Source organism: Galeopterus variegatus, unplaced genomic scaffold, assembly GCF_000696425.1.
Source record: "Galeopterus variegatus unplaced genomic scaffold, G_variegatus-3.0.2 Scaffold17527, whole genome shotgun sequence".
Classification (NCBI taxonomy): Eukaryota; Metazoa; Chordata; class Mammalia; order Dermoptera; family Cynocephalidae; genus Galeopterus; species Galeopterus variegatus.
The window spans coordinates 1,028-12,157 of record NW_007743638.1 but is presented as its reverse complement, the minus strand read 5'-3'; the positions used below and the strand labels follow the sequence as shown (position 1 = coordinate 12,157).

Here is an 11,130-nt window from a genome sequence, read left to right as displayed (position 1 = left end):
TTAGGGTGCTAAATTAGTGATGATAACTTTTTATGGTGAGCCTGGAATTTAAAGAAAAGATAGAAGAGAATGATGTTAGTTGGTATTTTGTCTACACTTTGGAAAGATTTGTTGCATCGTCCTGGCATGGTATTTCTCACTGAAGAGCCACGAGATTTTAAGCCTTGGCTGTGGATGGGCCTCACTGCCAAATTCCAGCCTGCTGGCATTCCCTTAGCATGGGTTCTCTCTTCATCTTTGGAGAGTAAGGTGTTTCCCAAGCATTTCTTCAAGTGCCTTCTTTATGTAGCTAATCTCACTCAACTATTCATTCAAATAATTGAGTACCACTACAGTAGACTCTTGAACAAGCCTCGGGTTAGGGACACTGACCCACAAACAATTGAAAATCCACGTGTATACGTATTTAACTACTAATAGCCTACTGTTAGGTAGACTATCTAATTGTTTGCTCAGGTAGGTTGTGCATTTGTTACATACCTAACCAAAAATTTTCTGATATATTTATTGAAAAATATCTACATATAGGTGGACCCGTGCAGTTCAAACCCATGTTGTTCAAGAGTTTGCTGTATATTCTAGGGCCGGCCTGTGGCTCACGTGGGAGAATGTGGTGCTGATGACACCAAGGCCCATGGGTTCGGATCCCTATGTAGGAATGGCCGGTTAGCTCACTTAGGAGAGCGTGGTGCTGACAACACCAAGTCAAGGGTTAAGATCCCCTTTCCGGTCATCTTTTTTTTTTTTTTTAATGAGTTTGCTGTATATTCTGGACACTTTCCATAGATTTGGGTATACTTTGGTGAACAATACCAGTATAGTCCCTACCTTCCTGGTCACTTTCAAAGTGACTTGTTTCTATTACTTGAGGGGGTTCTCACTCTAGCTCACTTTATAAAATAGACATGAATTTTAAACTTTCTACTTAAGTGGTGTTTGAACCTCTAATGAGTTATTCTTTCTTCCACAGCAATGGTACCAGCATGATATCATTGATCATTCCTCCCAAAGACCAGATTTCACGAGTGGCAAAAATGTTAGCGGATGAGTTTGGAACTGCATCTAACATCAAGTCACGAGTAAACCGCCTTTCAGTCCTGGGAGCCATTACATCTGTCCAACAAAGACTCAAACTTTATAACAAAGGTGATCTGGAGCTTGGTCATTTTCCTTTACTTTGTTTGTCTTGGTTATATTTTCCTCTTAAATCACACAGTGGTGTTTTGTTCACTAATGTTTCCTTCAGCCAACTGTCATCAGTGTCTCTTTGGCCTTGGTGTTTAACTTTTGTTCGTTTGTTTTGTCTTGTTTTTTATTTATTGAAATTTAAGTAGAATTTACTGTACTTAAAGGAATACCTACTGAAACATCTCAGAAGTTTTAAAACTAGGGAGAGAATTCTCCCTGAGAGTTTTAAGGATATTTCTGCTTTATGTAAATTATGATTTAAAGGGTCAGGGACAAGAGTCTGTGGGGAACATTTTCTATTAATTAAGGAAAATTAGCTGTGGATTAAAGTAGAGAAATTGTTTGTGTTCTTTGCAGTACCTCCAAATGGTCTGGTTGTTTATTGTGGAACAATTGTAACAGAAGAAGGAAAGGAAAAGAAAGTCAACATTGACTTTGAACCTTTCAAACCAATTAATACATCATTGTATTTGTGTGACAACAAATTCCATACAGAGGTAAGAAGTGTGAGCACAGAACATTTTCTTCACTCAAGAAAGAAACCCCATACCAGTTAGTAATCATTATTTATTCCCCACCCTAGTCAATCACTAATCTATTTTTCATCTCTAGATTTGCTTATGCTGGACATTTTATACATAAAATCATATAATTTGTGGCCTTTTGTGACTAGCTTCTTTCAATTGGTTTATGGTTTATCCATGTGGTAGCATGTATCAGTACTTCATCTCTTTTTATTACTAAATAATATTCCCTGGTATGGATATGCCACATTTTATATATTCATCAGTTGATGAACATTTGGTTTGTTTTCACTGTTTGGCCATTGTGAATAATGCTGCTATGGAATTCATGTACATATACTTAGGATTAGCAACATAGGAAGAAAAAGAAATTCATGTACAAATTTTTGTGTGTGACCATATGTTTTCATTTTTCATGGGTATATATCTTGGGGTAGAATTGCCAAGTCATATAGTAACCATGTTTAACCTGAGAAGTTGCCAGACAGTTTTCCAAACAATTGTAACATTTTACATTGCCAGCTATTTACAAAAAGTAAAAGAACATATATTTATTATGACTCTAGTCATTCAGCATGTTTGAGGAATGTCCTAAACTGGTTTTGGAGAACTAATTAGAGGCAAAGAAATAATTGACTATTTGATCTCCCATCTCTCCCTATGTACCAGTGATACTTGCTTATATTCCTTGCATCCTTAGTTTTCAGTTCACAAATTATAAAATTTTTAGTAGGACTATAAGAGTGTTTCTCTCCCTATGTACCAGTGATACTTGCTTATATTCCTTGCATCCTTAGTTTTCAGTTCACAGATTATAAAATTTTTAGTAGGACTATAAGAGTGTTTCTCTCTCTCTCTCTCTCTCCCTCTCCATGAAACTTTTGAGTGACAGAGCTGCCATAAGATGAACTTTAATGGTGGAAAGGAAACCTCATTAGAGTGACCTAAATCAGTCAACAGTAGAACAATCAAGAATTCACAGCTGGCTCCTAGTTCAGTCTCTTGCCTTTCATCGACCTAGGGAAAACCTCCACAGTGGAATTAGAACTGACATTTGTCGACACAGTTTACAATGGATGATTTTTGCTAACTTGACGGGAAGTCCAATTCCAGTTGGATCTTGGTCGACTGCGTAAACAATCCAGACTGTTTTTCTCTTAGTTACCACAGTCTCCTTCTGTAGGGTGGGGAGGCTCTTAGCCACGTCCCACTTATCTGTATCTGGTTTGATAAAAACAGATTTTAAATCTTGTTGATTTAAACAATACTTGGTACCCGTGCTATCTGGCTTTAGCTCACTTGTTAGCCTTAATTGGTTTTTCTAAACCTTAACTCCTCTTTGAAAGTAGTGTTTTGTCATGCTACCTTTGTGTATTTTGGCTTTAACTGATATGTCAATAACTAGAAATGAATGTAGTATACTTACAACACAGTTTATGTCCTGTTTAATCAGGGTAATTATGCATTCTTATAAGGATAAGTCTACTCCCTGTTAACAGACTTGCAGTTAATCAAGCTACCTAATAGAGATCATTATGATAAGGTTACATTTTTAACATGTGCATTATTTATGTCTTAATGCTAATTATTAAGTATGGTTTCATTAAAGATGGATTCTTGGTTGGTTAATCTGCTGTCTAGTAAATTATTGAAGGAACTATGTTCTTCCTTAGTTAAAATGGAATAAGTAATAATTTCTTAGTTCTCAAGAGATTGCCACCTGGCAGTTAGTGATCTCTCAGGCTCATAGTATTCAAACTCCATCATGAAAACTCATATGTGGGTCCCAGGACTATTTAAATAATTTGTCTTTTGGGAGGCAGAAATAATGGGGGTATAATGCTAACCCAAAAGGAGGGTTTTCCCCATAAAACTCAGAATCATTAGCTATAATACTTTAAAACTGAGTTTGAGTTTTATATCCAGATATTAATGATGCTGAAGACATGGGAGTTAAATGAAGCATTTTGAAACTAGATCTTTTTATAGACTGTTTCTGGGTTTTGTACTCCTGTGCTCCTACTCAAGTTGATTTACATGATATTCTCATTTGTCATGATGGATACTACCTATTAATGCTAGGATTATTAATGGTAACAGAAAGTCAATTTTTGGAAGTTAGAGCCTTAATTTGAATGTTATGCTCCATAGACTACCATCAGTTTAAATCAAATTAAAAACTAAGAAGAGGGGAGCTGGCCAGTTAGCTCAAGTTGGTTAGTGTTATAACACCAAGGTCAAGGGTTCGGATTCCCTAACTGGCCAGCTGTCAAAAAAAAGAAAAAGAAAAATAATTAGGAAGAAGTTGAGCCCTATGACTATATTGAGTTTTGAGGGGAAGGGGGTAGGTTGGGTTGTTTGTTAATTTTTTTATTGTAGTAAAATACACATAACATAAAACTTAACTATTTTTAAGTGTACCGTTTAGTGACATTTATAATATTGTGCAGCCATCACCATCGTCAATCTCCAAAGTTCTTTTCATCTCGTAAAACTGAAACTCTATACCCATTAAATACTAATTCTTCATTCCCCCTTTCCTCCAGCTGCCAGTAACCACTATTCTTTCCATCTCTATGATTTTGACTGCTTTAAATACCTCATATAAATGGAATCCTACAGTATTTCTTTTTGTGATTGGCTTATTTCACTTAGCATAAAATCCCTGGGGTTCATACATGTTGTAGCATATTGCAGAATTTCCTGTCTTTTTAAGGCTGAGTAATATTCCATTGGTATGTATATACCACAGTTTATTTGTCCATTCATCCATCAGTGGACACTTGGGTTACATCTAAGTTGTCTAGGTTTCTAAGATGAAAATATTGTGAATAATGCTGCTATAAAAAAATATAAATATCTAGGGCTGGCCCATGGCTCTCTCGGGAGAGTGTGGTGCGGATATCACCAAGGCCACGGGTTTGGATCCCATATAGGGATGGCCGGTTAGCTCATTGGGTGAGTGTGGTGCTGACAACACCAAGTCAAGGGTTAAGATCCCCTTACCCGTCATCTTTTAGAAAATATATTTATTTATATATATATATATATATAGGTTTTGGATTCACATGCCCAAGTCAGGTATGTTGAAGGGCTTTACATAGATATCACTGGTTATTTCTGCATTAGGTTCAAATTTGTCCATAAGAGTTACATATTTATAGCTGAAGTCTGTAAATTATTCCATAAAATGATTTTCCACAATACTCAAGATAAGATGATAAGTGGGGTGAAAGCTTTGTATATGTCCTTCTGGGTTTTGTCTTGACTGGCAAAACTTTGGGGTTTATTGTATGGTGCTTGTGTTTGCTTTTCAGGCTCTTACAGCACTACTTTCAGATGATAGCAAGTTTGGTTTCATTGTAATAGATGGCAGTGGTGCACTTTTTGGCACGCTCCAAGGAAACACAAGAGAAGTCCTGCACAAATTCACTGTGGATCTCCCAAAGAAACATGGTAATATAGGAGAATATGAACCCATGTACTTTGTGCATAGCAATCAGGAAACAAATAGTATGATTCGGGGAAAAGTAAGTCCAGATGATAGGGAGAGAAGCATCCTAGAATAATTCGTGCCTCATTGGTGCTTATGGCTCTTCTCTTGACATCAGAATTAGTAGTCACTCTCTGAAAATGAGTAGCAGTTAAGGGAATGGTGATTTTTCTCTTTGTCTTTTTCTTAGATAATGGCATGATTGATTATTTTATTACTTTTGAATTCACAAGGCTTCTTGTGCTTCTTAATAATTGCCTTTTTCTCTCACCACTTTTGCATCAAAGGTAGAGGAGGTCAGTCAGCCTTGCGCTTTGCCCGTTTAAGAATGGAAAAGCGACATAACTATGTTCGAAAAGTAGCAGAGACTGCAGTGCAGCTGTTTATTTCTGGAGACAAAGTGAATGTGGCTGGTCTCGTTTTAGCTGGATCAGCTGACTTTAAAACAGAACTAAGTCAATCTGATATGTTTGATCAGGTAAGTGAGAAGTCGGTGCTCCATTATATGAGTCTGTAGGTGGGAGTAGGCAAGTCCTCTGTATGAGCACTGGGACACACACTTCTTTTTTAATCTACATTGATAGATTCCCTGGGTTAAAAACCCAGCTCTGAGTTATACAGGTATTTATTGGGAAACATTCCCCCATACTTTTCTGGGCCCTTTCTCTTTGAAATCAGCTATTTTTGGGTGGAATCCTAGGTTCTGTGGAGGTCTCTGGTTTAGTGGGTTGCCATAATTGGCTTTAAGATGAAGTTTGATTTCAGAGAAACTAGAAGCTGTTTTTTACTATCTTTTTCTGATTTATTCCTGGAGGTAAGTAAAGCAGTGAAACTTAGCAATATGACAAAGCTGATTAAGCCTAAAGCATTTAATCCAGGAGTATCTTTTGGTTTGTGACATGGGCTCAGCTGTGACACATTCCCAAGGTATTCTTCTGGAGGAGGTAGCATTATGGTAGAAGGTTCACCAGAGAAACTGTCTTGTACTCTCTCACATTATTTGGCCGAAGCCAAATGCTTCCCACTTTTCTTCACAAGAAATTTATTCTTTGCGTGTAATGAGTTACGCTATAGTAGGTTTAATAGAATGTGTGATATGATTGGCTGAGAAAATTTATCCTGGCAGCCTTGCTCACTGTGAGAGCAGCTGTTGAACAAATTGGGCTCCTTCACCATATTTAGACTTCAGTGATCATAATGCTGAACTTCACATACCATTAAGAGATAGCAGGTCTTGGTAAAGATGTTTTGAGGTACTAATGATTTTTTTTTTTAATTGTATCAGAGGTTGCAATCAAAAGTTTTAAAATTAGTTGATATATCCTATGGGGGTGAAAACGGATTCAACCAAGCTATTGAGTTATCTACTGAAGTACTCTCCAACGTGAAATTCATTCAAGAGAAGAAATTAATAGGTATCAATGAAATACAACTACTTTATTCTGTGAAATGTGTTTTTGTGTGTGCGTGTGTATGTGTGTATGTATGTACATGATTGTATGTATGAAACAAGATACTAAAAAGATAAAAGAGAGGAAGATTTAACAATTTTATTAAAATCTTCTGCCTCAATGGAATCATTATCTTTAATCTTTTTTAGTCATTAGGTCTAATAAGTATGTTTGTATCTACATGGGACACTTAATACATGTCCTGTTGACCTATTCCTAATCACAGGACGTTACTTCGATGAAATCAGCCAGGACACGGGCAAGTACTGTTTTGGTGTTGAAGATACACTAAAGGCTTTGGAAATGGGAGCTGTAGAGATTCTAATAGTCTATGAAAATCTGGATATAATGAGATACGTTCTTCATTGCCAAGGCACAGAAGGTATGAGAATTAGAAAATAAGGTTGCTGTTTGTTATTGACCTGTGTATTCAGGAAGCCTGGGGTGGAGATTTAGGAGGAATGGCTAATTTCAGGTGCAATCAGAAGGCAGATCTGCCCCTTGTTCCCTGCTCTTTTGGTCTGTAGCACATACTTACATATATTTTTCTGCTTGAACTGTTTAATGTCTGCTTAAGATTGTTAAATTTGTTGAGAATCAGGACTATATCTTGAATGTCTTTGATGTTTTCTTATGGTAAACATTGTGCCTGGTAGACACATAAGTTAGTATGCTGACTAACTTGCTTATAGAAAGAAGGTTGATAGAATGAGTCATGAGAGCCAGGTTAACACATTTTTTCCTCCTAATACTACAGAGGAGAAAATTCTATATCTAACTCCAGAACAAGAGAAGGATAAATCTCATTTCACAGACAAAGAGGTATGTGATTGTTTTCTTGGCTTGGTGATACATGCAAGGAAGCATACATCCATGTGTTAGAGCACTGGCAACATAGCGACAACCTTAGGAAACCAAACCTCATACTTGTTGAGAGAAGGCAGTGAGATGTGGTTAGCTTCTATCTGCCACATACCTCTCTGATTCCAAGGAAGGAGGCTAAGTCATGGTTACTGTGGCCTCTTATTTTTCTGAAGTAGTTAAACAATCAGGAAAATATTCTCATTACCCTTGAAATAACAGAAAGGAAGATTCAATTTGAATAGTCTCTCCTGCACTGTGAAACCTGTGGTGCTTTCTTCACTTTATCAGCTTTTCCACTGCAGTGGCTTCTCTAGGTTTTGTCTAAATGCATTACTGTAGTTTGAAGTGCCACCTTCCATCTTATATGAGATAGCTCTACGCGGTAGCTTCCTAAAATTCTGAGTTGGAGGACTTTTTTTTTTTTTTTACAGAGCCTCTCCCAAAAGCATTTCTGGTATGTCTCTTCTGGGCTGTTGAATGAGTGCTATCTAGAAGCACTACAGCAGCCTGACTTCTAGAGTCAACAGCAGGAATCATAAGTTGAAAAACCACTGAGTATGTGCTGACAGTTCATTACTGAGGCTAAAGCCTGAGGAGAAATGTTTGACATAATCAGAATTTCTCTACTGTTTCAATGATGTTACCAGAAACCAGATTTCAGTTAAAGAGTTTTACTCACAGATACACATACATACATATATATATCAGTTCATTACTGAGGCTAAAGCCTGAGGAGAAATGTTTGACATAATCAGAATTTCTCTACTTTTTCAATGATGTTACCAGAAACCAGATTTCAGTTAAAGAGTTTTACTCACAGATACACATACATATATATATATATATATATATATATACACGCACACAGTGGGAGAATGAGAGTGATGGTGGTGGGAGGTGAGAGGGGCTAAGCCTTTGATATTTCCTAATCCCAGTGCTTTTGTATCTTCTGGTTATCTCTATAGACAGGACAGGAACATGAGCTGATTGAGAGCATGCCCCTGTTGGAATGGTTTGCTAATAACTACAAAAAATTTGGAGCTACATTGGAAATTGTCACAGATAAGTCACAGGAAGGATCCCAGTTTGTGAAAGGATTTGGTGGTATTGGAGGTGAGTAGTAAATCAGCAAACTGAACTTCAAACCAGGGTTTCAGGCCAAGGCCTTTCCTGGCTACCCCAAAATAAGTTACTTCAGGTGAGGTGTGCTTATTATCTACTGAGGCAGGTGGTTGGGGCAGCAGGTAGCCGCAGTTTCCTTTGTACCAATTTTTACAGTTACCTCTTTGCTCTCTATAATTCTGCAAGAGAATTGGGCTTCCCTTGTTAGAGTGATGCCTCTCCATTCCGTGAACACAAGTAATTTGCCCTTTGGTTTGTTTCCCCAGGTATCTTGCGGTACCGAGTAGATTTCCAGGGAATGGAATACCAAGGAGGAGACGATGAATTTTTTGATCTTGATGACTACTAGGTAGTCGACATGGGTCTGGCAAAATGTGCCTCACCCTCCAGCATCCAACCCAAGGAGCATACCCGTGGTGGAATCCAAACAGATCCCTGCCTTACAATTGGAATGTTTCCAGAACTTAATCCATGAGCATTGGATATCGAAAAGAAAACCGAAACAAAACCAGACCCAGCCCTACACTTTGGTTTGTCATGGTATCAGCGCAGCAGCCTACAACTAAGTTCCTAAATGCCACTTTGGACTTATTTAAAAAAGAATCCCAGTTTTTACTTTTACTCGATGGTGAAATTGGTTGCTCTTGTATTTTATGGGGAAAAAATGATTTTTTTAACCTTCATACATAGAAGCAAAAGTACTTTAACTGCTGTAAACCTTCAAAACTTAATAGAAGTGAGATCATACTGGTTTGTTTCTTATTTTGATTGGAGAAAAATTAAATTGCTGCATTTTGCAGTGACCCATTTACATGGCATTTTCAGCGTAGACTGCATAAGAAATATATGTGGTGAAATGTTGGAGCCATTTCTCTCTCGGTCTCTGTTTAATGTTGAAAGGGTGAGCTAATAGGAGGCAATTTCAACTTCACTCCCTCACACAACCCCTCCCCCTCCAGACTGTCAGTTTCAAGGATGCAAACTGCATTTCAAAGTCAAACTGACTCATGAAGCAGTTGGGCCAGTGCACTGTTCAATTCCATCTGTTTGACAGACGCATTTGTGCCCAGCATTTGGGAGCCCTTTATATCAATTGCTTCGACAAGGGTCCCCATAGTCAGCCTACTAGAAACCAGTTTAGATCCATCTGTTTGACAGACGCATTTGTGCCCAGCATTTGGGAGCCCTTTATATCAATTGCTTCAACAAGGGTCCCCATAGTCAGCCTACTAGAAACCAGTTTAGAGTGGATATGATGGGGCTTCTGTGCTATTGCTGGGATTGGGAGAAATAAAACATGCAATTTAAGTGGACACAAATTTAAAGATTATTTTATTTTATTTTGCTTGGGTCTATCTTTGGTAAAAGGGAGGTGGTTGTGTTTTCCTTGTGTTGGATGGCATGAGATTATGTGAATGTTTTGATTTTAAAAAATGAACTGCAAGGTTTTTCACAGGAACGATGGACAAGACATGTATGACTGTGCATGTAATTATAAACCCCTGACCTCCTGGTGGGGTTGGAGCATCTGTTTCAAATGTGGGACTTACAAGCACCTCTCATGTGAGAAATTATGGGAGGAGGGTGGGAAGGGCAGGGGCGGGAAGGGATGGGACACAGCTTCTGGCACTGTGGACTTAACCATGTTAGATCAAAAAGTTGGCCTAAAACCTGAAGCTTATGCTTCATGGCTGGACTGTAAGTTGGACTTGAACCCAGCTGACATGCAAGGTCATGGCGTGCCTGAGGGGTGACAGTGAACAAAGTGTATAGGATGTGCCCAGTGGTAGCAATGGAAAAAAGTATACCAAATGGACTTTGAAGGACCAAAGGTTTTAAAAGTCAATTGGTATCACCCTCACACTGACTAAGGTAGTGGGGTGCATTTGGTTTTCAAATTGGGTACTTTTAACACTTTAGTGCCTGACTGCTGTTCTTCACTGACTTGACTCAGTCACTTGTAGCTTTATTGGTCTGAACCAGCTCCTTGTTCCCCGGTTCCAGACCTGCCTATCGTTCCAATAATCCTGTTTCACTTGAATGAAGGGAGTATGTCTTAAATGTAAAGCTTCTGGTTCCACACTGTACTCTGAGGTCCAAATGACTGTCTATGAATAACCTGATGTCTCAACCCCCAGTAAGAAGAGTCGATTCTTTGGTGTTCACCAACGTGGGAGGCGTCACCAGAACAGGATTTCTGCTTTGGGCTCTGCTCTTTGTTTGCAGAACACCCAAGAATGAGCAAACGTGCTCTCTTCACAGCAGTACCTTAGGGTTTTGCCATTGTAAATGGGTCTGATGTGATATGACAAGACCAGAGAAATTGGATGTAAATTTACATTTTTGAAAATGCTTGTTGTTTCACATGATACATTTAGGGTATGCAGCTCCTTTTGTAGTTTTTATTTTTACTATTTAAGTTTGGAAATGATGCCAAATTTTTGTATTTCTTTAATCAATGTGTTCTCTTGGGTGATATATATTGAAT

General features: G+C 38.1%; 1 protein-coding gene across 1 annotated transcript; it reads left to right on the top strand.

Annotated features, from left to right (window-relative positions):
- Positions 1 to 969: 969 nt before the first annotated feature.
- Positions 970 to 9,389, top strand: LOC103582716 (eukaryotic peptide chain release factor subunit 1-like). Its single transcript, XM_008564235.1, has 9 exons — positions 970 to 1,146; positions 1,546 to 1,685; positions 5,030 to 5,168; positions 5,493 to 5,683; positions 6,491 to 6,620; positions 6,883 to 7,038; positions 7,414 to 7,478; positions 8,486 to 8,633; positions 8,909 to 9,389. The coding sequence occupies exons 1-9, from the start codon at positions 984 to 986 to the stop codon at positions 8,989 to 8,991; spliced, it is 1,215 nt and encodes a 404-aa protein (XP_008562457.1). The 5' UTR covers positions 970 to 983; the 3' UTR covers positions 8,992 to 9,389.
- Positions 9,390 to 11,130: the final 1,741 nt, after the last annotated feature.